The 20,575-nt window shown below is 43.4% G+C and overlaps 1 protein-coding gene across 2 annotated transcripts in view; it reads right to left on the bottom strand.

Moving 5' to 3' along the window:
* Positions 1-20,575, bottom strand: part of LOC130117813 (raftlin-like) — a 171,009-nt gene that overhangs the window by 43,021 nt on the left and 107,413 nt on the right. For both annotated transcript variants that reach the window (XM_056286051.1, XM_056286052.1), the window contains exon 6: positions 9,381-9,584. In XM_056286051.1, the coding sequence (XP_056142026.1) occupies positions 9,381-9,584 (204 nt within the window). The remainder of the gene's footprint in view (positions 1-9,380; positions 9,585-20,575) is intronic.

Genomic DNA, 20,575 nt, shown 5'->3' with positions numbered 1-20,575 from the left:
AATAACGTAGGGAGCAAACCGCTGATACATGCGTGTTTCACTACCCACAACACAATAACATACAAGCAAATCCAGGAGTTAGTCAGCGTTTGCTTTTCAGACAGTCTATAAGCAAGTCTTCATTCTGCAGAGTTTTGAACAACAGCCCAGCCACATTGTTCAGAGTCTCTTCCTACACAGTGCAGCCTGCCCCTCACAGCCAACATGTGCTGAGGCACGGCCAGACCAGAAACTGGCAGAGGGAACTCTACTGATACAGAGAGGTCAAAAACACTAAATTAAACTAACGACACACAACTATACTATCTGCTCCTGCTTCATGACCGACTACAAACCAAATCGAACCGAACAAAACCAAACCAAGCAGAGCCAAACCGAACCGAACCAAACAGAACTAAACCAAGCCAAGCCAAGCCAAACAAGCCAAGCCAAACCAAGCCAAGCCAAGCCAAACCAAGCCAAGCCAAGCCAAACCAAACCAAGTCAAGCCAAACCAAGTCAAGCCAAACCAAACCAAGTCAAGCCAAACCAAACCAAGTCAAGCCAAATGGTTTGGCTTGTGGTTCAGCACCGCTGTGTTTTTCAGAACGTCTTTGCTTTGATTCTAGGTTTTCTATCCTCAACAAAGATGTGTTTTCAACATGTTAATGAGATTCATTGCTAACTAATAAAATTACTTTTGTCACTGACGTTTTCCTATAAAAAGTATGTCTCACAGAAAGAAAGAAAAGATGCAGGGCACACTTTGAAAAATACAGCGGCGCCAAGATGGAAAACAAGCGCTCCCTGAGAATCCACTAAACTTGTGGTTGTTTCGGGTGTCTTGAAATTCTGTTTGCCATTCAATGAGCTGATGAAATTCATCCCATCGAGCAGCAGTGACGCAGTCCTGATGCAGTGCTTGCGTTGGTTAAATTATGGAATTTCAATGATATCTACATATGTAGCCCGCGCCTCAACTCACACCTACATATGTAGCCCACGCCTCAACTCACATCTACATATGTAGCCCACGCCTCAACTCACACCTTACCTTCAAGCCAACACTGGTCTTGTTTTGCGCACTCCACCCTGCCTGCACTCTCTTCTTCACCTCTCTACTGCACTCCCCGTTACTTTGGACAGTTAACCCCAAGTATTTAAACTCATATGCCTTCGTCACCTCCACTCCTTGCATCCTGACCATTCCACTGTCCTCCCTCTCATTCACGCATAGGTATTCCGTCTTGCTCCTATGGACTTCTATTCCTCTTCTCTCCAGTGCATACCTCCACCTCTCCAGGCTCTCCTCAACCTGCACCCTACTCTCGCTACAGATCACAATGTCATCTGTGAACATCATAGTCCACAGAGACTCCTGCCTGTTCTCGTCTGTCAACCTGTCCATCACCATTGCAAACAAGGAAGGAACAAGAATGTAGGAATCAAGGTATCTGAAAGAAAAAATTCTCAGGGTTGGCAGGTATGAGTGATGTTGACGACGTCACAACCTTTGCCTACATGGAGAGCTTTAACTGTTCTCTTATGAGGGGCGGCACAGGCCTGGACAACAAAGTAGGACGGCGTTCACCCCAAAAAAGCTTGAGAAACACTGGTTTATAATGTTGATGACTTTGTTGTTCACCGCTCATCTGATTTTTCCATTATTTATGATTAGAGTTTCAAAAGCTCATCCAGCACGGCTAATTAATTCTAATAAATGATGAAATCAAAAGCAGGGTCTAATAAAGGAACCATCAGTGATATTTGGTGAGGTCAAAGACAACAAAGTCACTGAAATGGCATCCGGGTAAGCATAGCGGTCTACTCCATTGTCTACCAACACAGGGATTGCCGGTTCGAATCCCCGTGTTACCTCTGGCTTGGTCGTGCATTCCTACAGACACAATTGGCCGTGTCTGTGGGTGGGAAGCCGCTTGTGGGTATGTGTCCTGGTCGCTGCACTAGCACCTCCTCTGGTTGACCAGGGTGCCTGTTCAGGGGAGAGGGGGAACTGAGGGGAATAGCGTGATCCTCCCACGCGCTACGTCCCCCTGGTGAAATCCTCACTGTCAGGTGAAAAGAAGCAGCTGGTGACTCCACATGTATTGGAAGAGACATGTGGTAGTCTGCAGCCTTCCGCGGATCGGCAGCAGGGGTGGAGCAGCGACTGGGGCAGCTCGGAAAAATAGAGTAACTGGCCAAGTACAATTGGGAGAAAAAGGGGGGGGGTCTAAAAAAACAAAAAAAAAAGTCACTGAAAGATCTCATTTTAAATATACTTAACAGACTCCCTTCCGGCTGCCCAAAGTATATGGGGATTTACTGAAGCACCCCGTGACCCTGAAAAGGTCAAGCTTGTAAACAAATAAATAAATAAATACATAAAAATGAATGGACGATCCTTCACAGTGGAAGGTCTGTTTCTAGTTTGGGCAGAAGGTAAGCTGGCTGATGTTCAAAGTGTATTGAAAAAAGCCTCGAGCCCCCCCCCCCCCCCCCAGTTTCACCACACAGAGGTGGTCCTAGACAACTTCGGAAATCCTTCCAGTTATTTGGGACTTGAGCATTGTACCAGACACTGCTGATTCAGCAAAAGTCCAAACTCGTACTGTGTCAGGGCTGTGGTTTAGACATTAGTTTGAGGGCAGGTGGAATTAGGAGGGTCTCATCTGGACCACAAGGAACACCTGGAATCAGTGAATCAGTTAAGCTCTGTCTATTCATGTGTATTTCAACAGACAGATGAAGAAGCCTGGATGTGCTGTCTGTCTGTTACAGCACATTACGTTATGTTAGCTTGTGTTGTATATTGCAAATAGGCTCTCTCTCTCTCTCTCTCTCTCTCTCTCTCTCTCTCTCTCTCTCTCTCTCTCTCTCTCTCTCTCTCTCTCTCTCTCTCTCATCGCTTGACTGAGTCCTGGGCCCCCAAAGGACTGTTGTGATTAGGGATGCCCCCCGAAACCCGGTTCTAAACGGGAACCGGTTCTAAATTAGTAAAAACCGGAGCATTTTTAAGATCCGACGTTTTCGGTTCTGCTATCGGTAGTCGGTAGGTACTCGAGAAATCATGGAGTGAGATTTATATTGTGGCAATTGTGTTTTTCGAGGAATTTAAACGTCGCGAACATAATCTTGTTCGCCGTTTTCTCCATCTCTCTGTCTCTCTCTCTTACTGCGCAAGGGGCGGGGCTGTGCTGTGCTCCACACACTCGCTCACACACGCACAGACAGCTCTGCTCAAGTGCTCATCATGGCGGAGAGAACTAAACGTTCAAAAGTTTGGGTATATTTTTCAAAAGTCGACGACAACAACGCTCGTTGCCACAAGTGCAACAAATCATTTGCCAGTAAGGGTGGCAATACAAGCGATCTGTCGAAACATCTTTTGTCAAAACATGGTATTAATCTGCGGAAATGCGGCGTTTTCGACTGCTTTGCTCGTAGTGTTCCATCCACGTCCACTGCAGGTAAGCCGTATGAGCCATAGATACGGAGTTAGCTAGGCTAATAACGAATTATTACGAATAGACCAATAAATAAAATACAATTGCTTAGCTAATTGTTTAGCTGCAAATATATAAGCCATAGATACGGAGTTAGCTAGGCTAATAACGAATTATCACGAATAGGCCAATAAATAAAATATAATTGCTTAGCTAATTGTTTAGCTACAAATATATAAGCCATAGATACGGAGTTAGCTAGGCTAATAACGAATTATTACGACTAGGCCAATAAATAAAATATAATTGCTTAGCTAATTGTTTAGCTACAAATATATAAGCCATAGATACGGAGTTAGCTAGGCTAATAGCCGAGGACACTATAAGTCAGTAGAGATCACGACTCCTGCCGGAGAAGGCAGAAATGTTGATTTTTCTGCAGAAGAACTGTTAGGATAATGTTCTAGGTTCTTGTTTGTTTGAACTTCCGTTAGCCTTTTGCTGTAAAAATTTATTTTTAATATATATATATTTTTTCTTTATCTTTATCTACTTTTATTTTTTATCTTATTTGTTGTTGTTGAATGTTGATTATAAAGTCTATAATTCAGACGCATTTAAAACATTGCTGCTGCTGTTGCTGCTGAATAAATAATATTTGTTTATATTTATATAAAGTTATATAATAGAATAATAAAGCAATGTCGATTCTGTTCTTAAGTGTCTTTTTTTCTTGCATAATAATAAAAAAGAACCGATAAGAGTATCGATAAAGTACCGAACCGATAAGCAGTACCGATAAGAGTAGTAGTATCGATAAAATCCTAACGATACCCATCCCTAGTTGTGATACCTAAGAGCTGCATTACTCCGAGTGTGTATTTCCATTCAAAGTGCCTTAGCGTGTGTCACACATTAAAACACAGAAACACATTTCAGGATGAGTCTGAAAATTGCTGGAAAGAGCATGTCTGGCAACAAATGTCCCCAGGAAGGACAATTAAGCATCTATCTGTGGACGAATGATGATTTATTTCCAAAATGTAAATAAGCAGGATGTAGCATACAGATAAGCCAATGCCAATAATCTCAAGTGATCAACAAATCCACACATCGAACTCAGCGAACAAATCTCAGGATGCATCAAATTATTTGTTACATGTTGAAAAAGGAGTAGGAGGAAGAATACACTTATTTTTTTCCTACCCCTTCTCATCTACTCTTAAGTTAATTCAGATACTATACATTCATCCATCCATTATCTGAACCGCTTGTCCTGCTCTCAGTCACTGGGCGGCAGGCAGGGAGACACCCCAGACAGGCCGCCGGGCCATCACAGCCCCCCACACACACCCCCATTCATTCCTAGGGACAATTTAGTACAGCCAGTTCACCTGACCTACATGTCTTTGGACTGTGGGAGGAAACCGGAGCCCCCGGAGGAAACCCACGCAGACACGGGGAGAACATGCAAACTCCACACAGAGGACGACCCGGGATGGCCCACCAAGGTTGGACTACCCCGGGGGCTTGAACCCATAACCTTCTTGCTGTGAGGCAACCGCGCTAACCACTGCGCCACCGTGCCATTCAGATACTATACATTTCAAACTCAATTCCCAGTGTACTGTGTAGTTCAAGTGCAAGTTGTGCTGCACAATACAAACTCAACTATTGTGAATATGAAAAAGAAGAAGAAAGAAAACACATCCTAATTTCATGTAGCAAGAATAAAAGGATCTCAATGCTATGTACAACCCAAAATATCCACTCGGAGCCATAGAAAGAAAAATTTAAAAAAATTTTTAATAAGAAATGTTTAGAGATAAACAAAACTTAGACAGTTAACACAACTCTTCCTCATCCCTATATCTCTTGATAACCAGCCCTTTGTTCTTCTTCTTGAGCTGCGTAGTGTTTGTACTTTGTTTGAGTTACACACTGTTCCACAATTTTACCCCACGGGCTGAAACACCCATGCTCTTCAAAGCTGTCCCAACACATAATTTCTTGAAGTTCAGTTTCCCTCTCAGATTATATTCCCCTTCTCTTTCTGAGCATATGTTCTGTATGTTGTTCAGTAGTCCATTGTTTCCTGCTTTGAACTTAAATAGCTTCTTAGCCAATTCTGCACCACCCCTCTGATACCATATCTTTCCAATTTGTCTCTTAATCTATTGTGATCAATAGTGTCAAAAGCTTTTTCTAGATCTATAAATATTCCCACAGCAAACCTTTTTTGGTCTACACAATTAGTTATTTCTTCAGTTTATCCAATGAGTGGCAGAGGTGTGGATCTGTTTGGTCAAAACCCGTGCTGGCTATCGGTCAGCAGATTGTGCTTCTCAGTGAATTTGTCTAGACTAGCGGCAAATAGTTTTCCCAATATTTTGAAGAAATGTGACGATAATGAAATCGGTCCGTAGTTTGTAAATTGGTGGCTATCTGCGGTTTTACATAAGGGTATGACTTTTGCGATTTTCATTTTGCTTGGAACTTTGCCAGATTGAAAGGACATGTTACAGATGTGGGTCAGTGGTTTTGCAATACCTTCGATTACTTTCTTAACTACTGTCATATCAATATCATTCCAGTCAGTAGATTTTTTATTCTTGCATTTGTTTACAATGTCCACGATTTCCTTCTCTTCTACTGCTCTAAAAACTGGAATAATCACCGTTATTCCCCTCTGTGATTGTTTGCGTCATTGATTTTTTTTCTGTCAGTTTTGGGCCCACAAAGAATCATCTTCCATGTTATTTATAGACTTATCTACCTATCTACCTATCTATCTATCTATCTATCTATCTATCTATCTATCTATCTATCTATCTATCTGCCTGTCTGTCTGTCTGTCTGTACTATGTATGTATGTATGTATGTATGTATGTATGTATGTATGTATGTATGTATGTATGTATGTATGTATGTATGTATGCATGTATGTACTATGTATGTATATTTCTCTCTGCTCTGATAAGCATTCCAGAAATGGAGAAGGGCTCCATAAAGTTATTATTAAGTAATGAGTAAAAAAAATTCTTTTTTTTTAAAAAGTAAAAAAACAAAAACAAAAAAACAACCACTCATTACTCTGTATGTGTATTTATCAATAACTGACATCCCAAGCTCTGATGCTCAACACATTTAGTTTGTCTGTCATTTCACCTCCTTTCCTCTGACATTATTCTGTGGCATAAATGTCTGATCTTCTTGGTCTGAGAGGGTCTCCTGTGTTGGGGAGCGTCTCTCATCATGGCTTCAGAAATGAATCTTAAAGACGGTGCTACATATGGAGACGACAGCAACAGACATCGATTTCAAGGCTCCAGCGCCATTAAACTACACACACCAATCACACCACACACACTCCCAGGAGAGGGAATATGACAAAGTACTGCGATCATGTGTCAAGTGTGTTTTTTAAAATGGCCGTGAATTGAAATCGCTCCTTTATCCTGCAACAACAAATGTGAAGGCGGTGTTCCCGAAAACTCCTTGGTGCCCCTGTGCTTGCTTTTCCATTCCACTGGTTTCTGTGTTCGAAAGACGCATATCTTAGCAAACTCATGAAATATGCAGAATATATCAGAACATCCTTATAGGCAGAAAAAAATGAAATTATAATGACAGACTTCATTATAAAATATGCAGGAGGTGCTAATTTGTGATCAGGTTAATTATCTGTATTCGAGAGTCACTGAGGGGTTTGGATGAATGAATTTCGGCTCTTATTTACTTTAGCTGGCTCGATCTGAGGGTGTTGGAATTAAACATGGGGCCCCTGGCTCCACAGAGAGCGACGGAGGATGGAGGAGAGAAAGTAAGAACCAAAAAGGGAAATATTCTAAATGTTTAAATATTTTTAAGGACGGTCGCAATGACATAATTTGTAGTTTCACACACATTTCTAGTTAACGCTCCATGTTGACTGAGGCACATGAGTTTCCCATTACTTGCTGTTGTCGAGGCACAATGGCACAGAAACTTCAGCTGGAAAGGCCTCGTGGCTTATTTACCTTAGAAACCCATGTTGGATCAGATCATCCACATCTGTTTCAAAGCTGTCATGTGAAGCGTGCTGCTGCAAGCGTGAGTAAAATAAGTCTAACAAATACAACACAAACGGCCAGACAGATAGATGGATAGACTATGTTTCGATAATTAATGCAATCTTTTCAGCCAAGGTGTTTTAAGTTCGGCTCATCAGACCTCTTAGGTCTGTCTGGGCGTGTACGCACAGTTTGACTGACATCTCCCTGACTCCAGTCTGAGTTTTATTGAACCCGTTAGGAGGGACGACCTACCCTATTGTTCTTTTGAGCACATGGCAGCAGCTGACCCCACCTTGTACCACACATACAGCGCTCCACCCAACCTCAACCTCACAACATGGCTAATCAGCTAAAGTTACCAAAAAACACAGTGTGTGTGTGTGTGTGTTCTGGGTGTTTTTTAATCCAAGTTTATGATACTTTATAGTAATTGTTGGATATGTGAATTATGGAAGTGAAGTTATGTTATGTGCAACCGCACTTCCAACATTTTGACCGAGACTTTTCGGGGAAGGTCTCCGCTTGCATTTTTTTCGTTCGTCCAAAAAATTTTTAGGATATTAAGCTCCTTCTTTTCATTGAAATGCAGCAGTTACTGCCACTCACCGTGTTGCAGGGGTGGATTGGGAATTAAAAATGGCCTTGGATTTTTTGACTCAGACCGCCGCCCCCGTGATACACCACCACCCACACAAACCACAACACACTTTATATAAACAAGATTACTGAACAATATTTATAGCAATAACTTGAGTAAATAGATGTAAAATAGAACAAATGGATATAAAATAGAACATTGTTCTCAGGCTGGCTATAAGGAGCACATTTTGGCACAATGGCACTGGCAGCAAGGTGGCAAGAATCTCTGGAACCATCTGACCAGTAAAAGAAATAATTTTAACCACCTTCACATTTTTTCGCTTTTTGTTTGTCCATCTTGCTCCACTCCACTAGTTATCCAAATGTCGCCACTTACCAGAGACGGGAGAGGGGCGGGCCCAGGAAACGTTAGAATGGACCGGACCAAAAGTAACTGGTTGGGAGAGAGAGGCTGACAGGTGTAATACCCAACCGCAGAGGGCTGGCAGCCCACTCGCCTGGGCCGGTCTGACACACAACACTTGGTTATCTTTATTTAAGTGGGGGCTGGGGTTATTTATATTTTCCATTGCATCTACCCCAATTGTCAAGCGACCCACCGGGAAAATTCCCGGCGCTCCAGATGGCCAGTCCGCCATTGCCGTGTTGTCCTTTGTCTACCGTTTCCAGGTCAGATGTCAGTAATGTTTTGGTGCATGTGCACAATCTTTCCTCCAAAAGACCTGATTAAGGCCTATATAAACCACAGTAAATCAAACAATAGATGAAAAATCTACCTTTGTAAATCGCATTATGCTTGCATTGATTTAGACCTTAACTTGATTAAGACAGTTTGATTAAGGTGATCAAAGAAGGTTGAATCAGTTCATCTGGATACGTCTATTGAACATTGTATCCAGATGAACTGATTCAACCTTCTTTGAGTTTCTTACCTGGATTATCGAGCAGGCATCAAGACATTTGATTAAGGTGTTTACATGGCAGATGAAATAATCAACTTATTGCCTTTACCTTATAAAAATCAAATTTTTAACTTGGATCTAAATGCACACATAGATGACAGACAGACAGTTAGATGACAGACAGATACATCCATACACGCATACATAAATTCGACTTTATGTTGTTATGCAGTAGGAAGCAGTCATGATGACTTGGTATTCTGTATTTTGAAACACAGTATGAAATGTTCATATTGGCTTTCTATACCATTCTCCTTGTTGCTCTGTAACAACATCTATACCTGTTGGTTTATGCATTTTAATTATTCTGCAAATATCAACTCCTCATATCTTCTTACCATTCTCATTGCCCAGGTTGAAGTATCCGTCGACCAACGAGGCTCCGTTGTTGAAGTGCTGGGTCATGTGGTCCAACCAGTTGGCCTCAACCCCTTTGACCCCTTCATCGCGGTTTTGAACCCGCAGCGGCACTTTGACGGTGTAGTACTTAACATGCCCTTCCCGAACCTCGGGGTGGTTGAACAGAGCCAGCAGTTCCACCCCTGGTGAGAAACAACAGATAACTGATTTAACAATGCGGGACTGATGTACTTCTTCTCATTTTTTGTTTGCTTCCTAAACTGCTGTTTGCTTTGGCCTAAACTCCCAACAGGCTTCAGACTTGTTCCAGCAACTGGACGTTACTGGGAATGGTCCGGTAACTGGATAGCTGTCAAATACTCCAGTTTTGTATCACAACATATTAGTGTCGCTTACTTAAACAGATTTTTTTGTGGAATTTTCCCCCTTCCCCCCCCCCCAATTGGATCCGACCAATTACCCCATTCTTCCAAGATGTCCCAGTCACTGCTCCACCCCCTCTGCTGACCCGAGGAGGGCTGCAGACTACCACATGCCTCCTCCGATACATGTGGAGTCACCAGCCGCTTCTTTTTCCCTGACAGTAAGGAGTTTTGCCAGGGAGATGTAGTGCATGGGAGGATCATGTTATTCCCCCCAGTTCCCCCTCTCCCCCGAACAGGTGCCCCGACTGACCAGAGGAGGTGCTAGTGCATTGACCAGGGCACATACCCACATCCGGCTTCCTACCCGCAGACATGGCCAATTGTGTCCGTAGGGACACCCGATCAAGCCGGAGGTAACACGGGGATTCGAACTACCGATCCCCGGAATAGACCGCTACTCTACCAAGATGCCCCTAAATTAATTATATTTGAGGGAAAAAAAGCACCTGCATCATATTATCATTTAATAGGGGTTTCACACTGTGGAATGCATCCACACGAGTCCGATAATGTCCACTTTGTTAAATGTTAAAGCTAGTGAACACATCTGGATGGTGCCGTGCCCAGATGAGTCCAGTACAATGTTTGTTTCCTTAGCAATGAAGAAATTAAAACATAACCAGCTGATGGTAAAAAACGCATGGGGTGTGTGGCTGCAGATTCTCAGACTGATAAGGAGACAAGCATATTGCTTGAGGAAGTTTGAAAAACTGATGGGGCACGTGAAAAACAAGCATATTTAGATTATTAGAAGATTGCCGGAAGACTCACTGCAGCCCCTATAATTAAAACAACAGGCCAGTGAAAAGCTCGGTGTCGCAATTTTAATAATATCTGCCAAGACTGGCAACTATGTGAATCTGAGTTCATTTTCTCACCTGTGTGTCTTTCCTTCCAATACTCGGTCCCAATGTTTTCATAAACATTTAAAAGTTATCTGACCCATCCTGATGATTTCCAGCCAGTCTCTCTCACTAAAGACGATGTTCCCTATGCAATACCACCATATGGAGGCTCACTCCTGCACAGTCCTCCATCTACATGGCCACTAATGACTTATGAAAAAATACTGAACAAAAAAAACAATCTCCTCTTCGACCTTGCCTCTTGGAAAAGGGCCTGGGATTGGTGCTGTGATGCATCCATGTTCACAAAATTGATCTAATAAAGGGCGTCCGAGTAGCGTGGTGGTCTATTCCATTGCTTACCAACATGGAGATCGCCAGGTGTTACCTCCGGCTTGGTCGGGTTTTCCTACAGACACAATTGGCCGTGTCTGCTGGTGGGAAGCCAGATGTGGGTATGTGTCCTGGTCACTGCACTAGCACCTCCTCTGGTTGGTCGGGGCGTTTGTTCGGTGCGGAGGGGAACAGCTTGATCTTCCCATGCACTACGTCCCCCTGGTGAAACTCCTCACTGTCAGGTGAAAAGAAGTGGCTGGTGACGCCGCATGTATCGGAGGAGGCATGTGGTAGTCTGCAGCCCTCCCTGGATCAGCAGAGGGAGTGGAGCAGTGACCGGGACAGCTCAGAAGAGTGGGATAATTGGCCAAGTACAATTGGGGAGAAAAAGGGGTGAAAAAAACCCCACCAAAATATTGATCTAATGAATAACCATTGGCAAGAGCGGGTTGTCGTCTTTCTGGTTGTTGTTGTGTTGCATCAGTTCAAGTGATTACAAAGTAATGTCACCCCCTGGATGTCTGGAACTCAAAACAACTGGTTTACAATGTGAAATACCATGTTAATTTATTCGAAGTGTCTTGGTTCGGTCTTTCTATGTGTATTTAGCTTTTGTGTAGGTGGCTAAACCAGTTTCCCCCTTGGATGATTAGCTGAGTTTATCTATACAGGTTTAATTTACAACACATTTTCAATGCACACTTGTTCTCCGGTTTGGGATGTTTGTGTTAAAATGCTTGATAAATATAACTTCAAGCTAGTGCTTAGGGGGGTCAAGAAAGCATCCAGTCGGGAAAATGTCAGACTCTGGATGACATTGCAAGGTCACTCGTAGCACCAAACTGAATGATGACTTGCTGAAGGCGGCCATGTTCTTGAAGCATGACTACATCCACTCGGATCTTATTTCAATGATATTAGTTCAAAAATCAAATGTGTAAAATGTTAACTAAATTAGACAAAAAGCCAACAAATTATACTATTTTGGTATAGTGCCTCTCAATGGTTGAGTCCTCCTAAATGTTATACAGTACTGCAAGGTGTATAGCTGCACATGCCCATTATATTTTACGTCAATACACCACTGCTAGCCTAGTCGTAATGATGGTAAAGGCTTTCCCATTCTGTCTCTGTCCCTGCCTCCAACCCTTCAGTATTCTCTACTCTAGTCTTTGCCATTTTTCCACCTGTCCACCAGATGCGTCCGGACTTTCCTTCCTGTTTACCACATCCACCTGCGCACCTGCTGCCCATTCCCTCGTCAGTTCTTTAGTACTTATACCAGTCTCAATCATCTATTCCCTGCCAGTTCTTCATAGTTAATTTCATGGATGATTTCATTCTCCCCAACCTGACCCTGATCCTGCCTGTTCTGAACTCCTGTACGAGTTCTGATTCCACTGTAGCACAGGGCCGCCTTTGTGTTTTCCCATGGCTTTTGAAGCTTTTATTCCATCTGTTCCTGCCTGATCCTGTGGTTTAGATCTTCAACCTGTCTTTGCCTTACCTGCCTGCCTTCTCCACTTTTGGACTTTGTTTGCCTGTTTCAGACTCATCCCCTGCTGACTAAATCTGTCCTTTGTGCTTTGAGCATTTTAAGTCCCCCCATTCAACCTGTCTGTCTACTGAGTGCATTTGGGTCCTCCACCTGTCTGCCCCGCTCTCATTCATAACAGTATGGACCCAACAGATCTGCTCAGCCCGTTGCATATTTAGCAAGATTTCCATGTGTCGAGGAACACCTCAATCAAGGGCCAGGCTTCTTTAGGCTCCTCACTGTCATCTGGACGCGGGACCCCGACTTTGCCCAAGAAGTGGCTTTCTTCAGGTAGAAATTCCATTATAACCCTGTTCTTGATCCTGTTCCTCCCAGGCCCATCATTTCAGACTCCCATATTAACCTGGAGTATTCCAGTTCCTTCCTGGAGCATCCAAGCAGCTCGTCAGCCAGCCACCAGCCTGCTAGCTTTAGGGCTGCTAACCATCAGCCTGTTTCTAAGCCAGCTAGCTTTGGATGTGGTAGATGTCAGCCTGTTTCTCAGGCTGCTAGCTTTGGGCCTGGTAAGCCACCAGCCCATTTCTCAGGCTGCTAGCTTTGGGCCTGCTAGCTACCAACCTGTTTCTTAGGCTGTTAGCTTTAGGCCTACAAGCCACCAGCCTGTTTCTTAGGCTGCTAGCTTTGGGCCTACTAGCCACCAGCCTGTTTCTCAGGCTGCTAGCTTTGGGCCTACTAGCCACCAGCCTGTTTCTCAGGCTGCTAGCTTTGGGCCTGCTAGCCACCAGCCTGTTTCTCAGCCAGCTAGCTTTGGAAGTGGTAGACGTCAGCCTGTCACCCAGTCCGATAGCATTAGGCTTGCAAGCCAACAGCCTGTTTCTCAGCAAGCTAGCTTTGGAAGTGGTAGACGTCAGCCTGTCCCCAGTCTGCTAGCCATCAGCCTTTCCCCAGTCTGCTAGCTGTAGGCCTGCTGGTAATCGGCCTGTCTTCCAGTTTGTTAACTTTGGGCCTGCTGGTCATCAGCCTGTCTACAAGTCTGCTAGCATGCAGTCTACCTCTGCCCCCGAGTTCGCTAGCCTCCTGCCTGATCCTGCCCCTGAACACCCCCAGCAGTCCCCTTTCTATAGGATCCATCTGTCTTTTCCCCTTTAGGACTTTCTTGGCCTGTTTCGGGCTCATTCCCTGCTGACTAAGTGTTAAATTTGTGTTTTGGGCATTAGAGCCCTCATTCAACCTGTCTGTATTTGGGTCCTCCACCTCGCTGCCCCGCTCTCATTCGTAACGGAAGCTAAAAAAATTAGCTGTTTCATTTAACCTAAGCTGTTTGTGTATGTGTGTGTGTGTGTGTGTGTAATCCAACAACTGATGGTTGCTTATGGCATGAAACAGGCTTGTACTGTCTCAAAGAATTTACTTGAATCACTGGATTATTTTGGTCCTTATTTGTTGAGCACTTTTCCTACCATTGAGTGTTTCTTTTAACAAAGTATATATATATATATATATACACACACTTTGTATATATATACAGGGCTGCCAAGTCTCACCCTTTGGGAGTGAGAGTCACGCAATTATGCCTCTTCACACGCTCACACGCCACACTTGCTATTTCACACGCTCATAAACGTTTTCCCTTCACTTCTATATAGTATTTCCACAACTTGCGATGCCGCTTGCGGCCTGCCGTAGTTCAGGTCCATCACTGGCTTTCCGGGGTGAGCCTGCCCTATTCTGCCTCTGATTGGCTGACCCAGATATTCTTACCCTAACCTTATCCAATCATCAGTCCTCATGCCTAAATCTAACCAACCCAATCAATGAAAGGCAACCATGAATATCAACCAATCAGAGGCAGAGTAGGGCGGGTCATAGCGTCAACACCACGAAATAAAATAAAATAAAATAAAATAAAAGAGCTCCACAAGAAGACCCCACTGAAGAAGAAGAAGAGGAATAAGAAGAAAGAAAACAGTAGGTAACCGTTTCATTTTGATCATACGAAATAGTAAATACGTTAGTTTTATAGAATAAAATGCGTTAGGAGTAACGTTACACAGGCTGCTGTGATATCTCGCAGTTAAAAAGGAAAATATTCGAACAGTCACTAGTCAGAAATCTGTAGAAGAACAATAGCTTTCCTTTTTGGTGAATGTCCTGTTTCGGTTTCTATTATACTTGGTTCACGGATAAATCTCTGAATGCGTTTATCGAATGAAATTGATCTAATAGTTCTTGACATGAGGTGATTTTTTTTATAAAAACCAGGATGTGATTTATTTTGCCACATAGTCTAAATCTAAAATTCTAAACTTTTAACTTTCCAGAGCAGAAGTTTAGCTCAGTGTCTGTGCCTGTTAGAACATTTGAGATTGGGTATGTCAATGTTTGTTGAAATGACTATTATGTCATTTGGTGGGTTTAACTAGGGTTGCCACCCATCCCCCCAAAAAATTCCAGTTTGCAATTAGTATATGGAAAATATATCATATTTAATGTTTTTCTCATTAAATAATTGTGGTTTTATGTTCCCAAAAAGGCATTAACGGGTTAAAATTGCTTAAGAAATACATGTAAATTTAATAGTTATGATCAGTATTGAAGTTGGTCAAATGATTTAATGCATTGAAAGTGAAAAAAAATATTCATGTGTAATATTTTTATAGCACTTTTAAGGAACTGAACATTTTTTGCACCGAGGGTAAAACGTCACTGTTTTCTGGAGGGGTGCCCAAGGGTTAAAGGAACTGCTTGAATTCATAGTTTGAGCCTTGTGCTCTGAACAAAGAAAGAAATGCACTTTATTTAATTTTTTTATATTATTGTTCTGGTTCTGTATTCATTGACATTTTATAAATAAATTTATTTTATTTGTCTAAATTCTTCTTGTTACAATTGTTTTCATTTCTACTTGTGCTGGTCAATTATGAACACTATATAAAATAGCAGGACACTGGTTTTTAAGTTGCACAAATAATTGGGTTGAGAGGAGCTCCCTGAATACAAATGACAGAATAAGATTGAATAATGACATCCGACAGTCTAATTCTAATGTAGGCTTGGACTCTGTGTATTCTATTCTTTCTAGCAATTGACAATATTTCTTATGTGTTCACTATTCCAAGTAAAGAGAGAGAGCATGAGGAGGAGGCCAACACCACATTACAACATCAAAACAGTCTAATCCTAATGTTAATTTAAGTTCAGATATTCCTCTAAATCCACCTTAAAAAAGGCCACGTTTTTTTTTGCCGGCGACCTATCGCAAAAGTCCCCTCGCCAGAGTCTCACTCTTAACTTTTGTTGAAACTTGGCAGCCCTGATATACACTCACCGGCCACTTTATTAGGCACACCTGTCCAACTGCTCGTTAACGCAAATTTCTAATCAGCCAATCACATGGCAGCAACTCAATGCATTTAGGCATGTAGACATGGTCAAGACGATCTGCTGCAGTTCAAACCGAGCATCAGAATGGGGAAGAAAGGTGATTTAAGTGACTTTGAACGTGGCATGGTTGTTGGTACCAGACGGGTTGGTCTGAGTATTTCAGAAACTGCTGATCTACTGGGATTTTAACGCACAACCATCTCTAGGGTTTACAGAGAATGGTCCGAAAAAGAGAAAATATCTAGTGAGCGGCAGTTCTGTAGGCGAAAATGCCTTGTTGATGCCAGAGGTCAGAGGAGAATGGCCAGACTGGTTCGAGCTGATAGAAAGGCAACAGTAACTCAAATAATCACTCATTACAACCGAGGTATGCAGAAGAGCATCTCTGAACGCACAACGCGTCGAACCTTGAGGCAGATGGGCTACAGCAGCAGAAGACCACACCGGGTGCCACTCCTGTCAGCTAAGAACAGGAAACTGAGGCTACAATTCGCATAGGCTCACCAAAATTGGACAATAGAAGATTGGAAAAACGTTGCCTGGTCTGATGTGTCTCGATTTCTGCTGCGACATTCAGATGGTAGGGTCAGAATTTGGCGTCAACAACATGAAAGCATGGATCCATCCTGCCTTGTATCAACGGTTCAAGCTGGTGGTGGTGGTGTAATGGTGTGGGGGATATTTTCTTGGCACACTTTGGGCCCCTTAGTACCAACTACCACAGTGTTCCCATCTTCTGATGGCTACTTCCAGCAGGATAACGCGCCATGTCATAAAGCTCGAATCATCTCAGACTGGTTTCTTGACCATGACAATGAGTTCACTGTACTCAAATGGCCTCCACAGTCACCAGATCTCAATCCAATAGAGCACCTTTGGGATGTGGTGGACCGGGAGATTCGCATCATGGATGTGCAGCCGACAAATCTGCAGCAACTGCGTGATGCTATCATGTCAATATGGACCAAACTCTGAGGAATGTTTCCAGTACCTTGTTGAATCTATGCCACGAAGGATTAAGGCAGTTCTGAAGGCAAAAGGGGGTCCAACCCGGTACTAGCAAGGTGTACCTAATAAAGTGGCCAGTGAGTGTATATATACTGTGTTAAAAGAAACACTCAACGGTAGGGTAGCAGGCTTGTACTGTCTATTAAAGAATTACTTGAATCACTGGATTAAATATATTTAAATATAAATGTGTGTGTGTGTGTGTGTGTGTGTGTGTGTGTGTGTGTGTGTGTGTGTGTATATATAAAAACCTTGAACAATGAACTCAGCTCCTCAGCAAGTTCTGTTTAAATCAAACAGAAATCTACATACTGCTGTCGGTCCAAGGGAGAGAAATAAAACTGTGGCTGTCACTTACTCATACTCATAATGGCAAAGAGCTCGATTTATTTTGATATGAACGACTGCAGGACTAGCACTTCTCTGCACCGAAAAACACTAAATGTGAACGAAGCAATTCATCAAGGAAACATGCTTTGCTTTCTTTTGGATGCAAATGGAGGCCAGCCATTCCCAAGTGAACCAGATGGATGGACAGAATGTACCACACTCCCTCCCACGAGTCCACCCACACAGAGAAGGACACGCACAAAGAAATAGAGACCCTCACTTTCAAATAAAAACACGCACAACGAGAAACAGACATATGCCCACAAACATACTCACATGTATACATACATCCAGGCATACACATTTATACGCACACATATGGACACTAAAATAAGAACAGACACACAAACACAACAGACACCCTCAATTTCAAACACTCAGTAGGAGAAAATATCCATATTCACACGTTAGACATGCACCCACAGGAAGCCGTACATAAGCACACACATCAAAGAAGGTTGAATCAGTTCATCCGGATACAACGTTTACTGACAGATACGATTCATCACTCATCTAAGCGCCAGTCAGTCTGAACTGACTGCAGGTGTCCCCACCCCTTATAAACCACACAGTACAATACAGTGCCTAACCACCGAAACCAACGACCAATTTCATATACAAACATGGGTGTGACCATTGATCATGTGTGCTATTCACAGAGGATTAGGGATTGTTGCAACCACAGCATTGTAAGATGGTGACAGATGTATAATGACCGAAACCAATGACCAGTTTCATGATCCAATATGGGTCTGCCCATTAAATGGAGTTTTCAGCGGCCAATGTGTACTATTCACAGAGGGTTGGGGAATAGTTGCAATCAGAGCATTGTAAGATGGTAACAGATGTACTCTTAGTTCAGGGAAGGTCGGTCCCTCTTAACATAGATGGCCTCTTTGACTCCCCATCGATGCTCCCTATCAAGGATGTGCACATCCTTATCCCTGGAAGAGTGGCCACTAGCTTGCAGATGGGTGTAGATGGTGGAGTCCTGGCCTGACGTGTTAGCTCTCCTGTGCCGTGCCATTCTTTTGGCCAGCGTCTGTTTAGTTTCCCCAATGCACAAGTCACTGCTTTGATTTTCTTACCTGGATTATTGAGCATGCAACAAGACACAGGTGCACACCAGGGGCGTAGCCAGTAATGGGCCCAGGTGGGCCAGTGCCGCCCAAACTAGTCCCTGGCCCACCCATCCATGTTTGATCAAAATACATTAATTTGTTAGAAATTGAAAATAATATAAATTAAAACTCATATATGAAAAGAAGTAAATATAAAATTGATTTATTGTTGACTTGTTATGAGTGTTTAATTTGTCATCTGATTAAAACGGAACTGCTAAAACAAGTTGAAGGAAGCCTCTGGAACAATTCTGACAGTGACACGGGGATTTTTCACCTGGCGTAGCGTCACTGCCAGAACAATGGCTAACCAAAGTTCCTGAATGGGTTACTTTAAAAGAGCAAGAGTCGAGGAGGAAGCCACACAACTGCCTCCAACAACTGAGTCCACCCAGCCCAGTTCTACAGATTCATCAGCCCACAAGACGGTTAGCTCGCCGACGCCAACCCCAGCCACTTGCTACCCACAGCCAGTGCTGTTTGCCGGTCAGCCTAATGTGGTTTTAGCCGCCGATTTATCAGCAATTGATGAACCACCTTCACAGCCAAATCTGAAGGAATTTCCCTGCTCTACTAAAAATGGAAAGTCACGGTGCTTCTCATCCAAGTGGTATGGACAGTTTTCTTGGTTGGAATACAGTGTGAAAACGGACGCGCTTTTCTGTAAAATGTGCAGACCTTTCCCCAGCGGAGCTGACGGCCCACTTGTGAGAGAGGGGTTTGTGGACTGGAAACACCTGCGTCAGGCATGTGAGAAACACGAGAGGAGTAAGCCTCACTCAGTTTCACTGGAAAAGTTTCTAAGCTACCGGGCCAACCAAACTTCAGGCTGGGGAAATGTGCTAAACCAAATGAACCGTGATGCCATGGACCATTAATTCATCGAGAGGAATCGGGAGCATCTAAAAATCGTTTTGGATATTGTACTGTTTTGTGCCAAGCAGGACATCCCCCTGTGAGGACACAGGGAGGATGTGGACGCTCTCAATAAAGGAAACTTCCTTGAGCTGTTCAAGTTCATGTGCAAATATGATCCACAGATCCAAAGTCGTCTAGAGCAGCTGCCCAGAAACGGAACTTTGATGAGCCCCGATGTTCACAATGAGCTGCTGGAGTCAGCTGCGTCTTTGCTGTTGCGCAAGATCAAAGCAGAAATATGTGAACCGGGCACCTATTATGCACTCATGGCAGACGAATGCAAGGATGAGTCAAAACGTGAACTCGTATCTGTTTATGTGAGATACATTCACGAAGGAAAAATAAAAGAACGGGCGATCGGGTTCATGGACACAAGTGACATGAGCGCAGGGGGTATTTCAGAGAAAATATTGCAGGTGATTGAACCACTGCAGCTTGACCCATCTCTCTGTGTTGGCTTCAGTTTCGACGGGGCCTCCGTTATGTCAGGACACAAGGGAGGTGTGCATGTTATTCTAAAACAAACTTTTCCTCAGGCTGTGTATGTCCACTGTAATTCTCACAGACTGAATTTGGTACTCTGTGCAGCATCAAAAGTCTCCGGCATGTCAGCACATTTTTTGACACAGTGAACAATATATATAGTTTCATGACAGGCAGCAGCAGACATGCAAGGTTTGTGGAGGTGCAAAAGGAGCTGCATCCAGGACGCGCGTGCATGGAACTTGAGCGGTCAGTAGACACGTGCTGGAGCTCCAAATCTGGAACGGTGAGCAAAATACTGACGTTACTCGACGTAATATTAGAGGTACTCGCTGAGTATGCTGAAAGCAGCGGACCAACAAAGGCTGAGGCGCAGTCCCTGCTCCAACAGATGCAAACAACAAAGTTCATATTCTTATTCGCCACATTTGGGAAATTATTTCAAACGAGCGATTTTGCTACACGGGGTTTACAAAGCCCGACGCTGTCAGTTTGCATCGACCTCATTGAGGGATTAAAAGAGAACTTTGCTCAGTTCAGAGACAATTCAAAGTGTGGTTTTGAACAAGTGATGAAGCTGACAGAAGAGCTGATGCAGAAATATGAAATCACGAGCCGGGACATCACAGCCGGGGCCAGAGGGAGAAGGCTCACACCTCTGGTATGACATTCTTGACAGACAACTGACAGAGCTGGACACTCGTTTCCAAGAGGATCAGTATAGAATAATGAGGGCAGCAGCAACGTTTCTTCCACACTAAGACA

This window comes from Lampris incognitus, chromosome 9, assembly GCF_029633865.1.
Source record: "Lampris incognitus isolate fLamInc1 chromosome 9, fLamInc1.hap2, whole genome shotgun sequence".
Classification (NCBI taxonomy): domain Eukaryota; kingdom Metazoa; phylum Chordata; class Actinopteri; order Lampriformes; family Lampridae; genus Lampris; species Lampris incognitus.
This window is presented reverse-complemented; position numbering and strand designations above follow the sequence as displayed.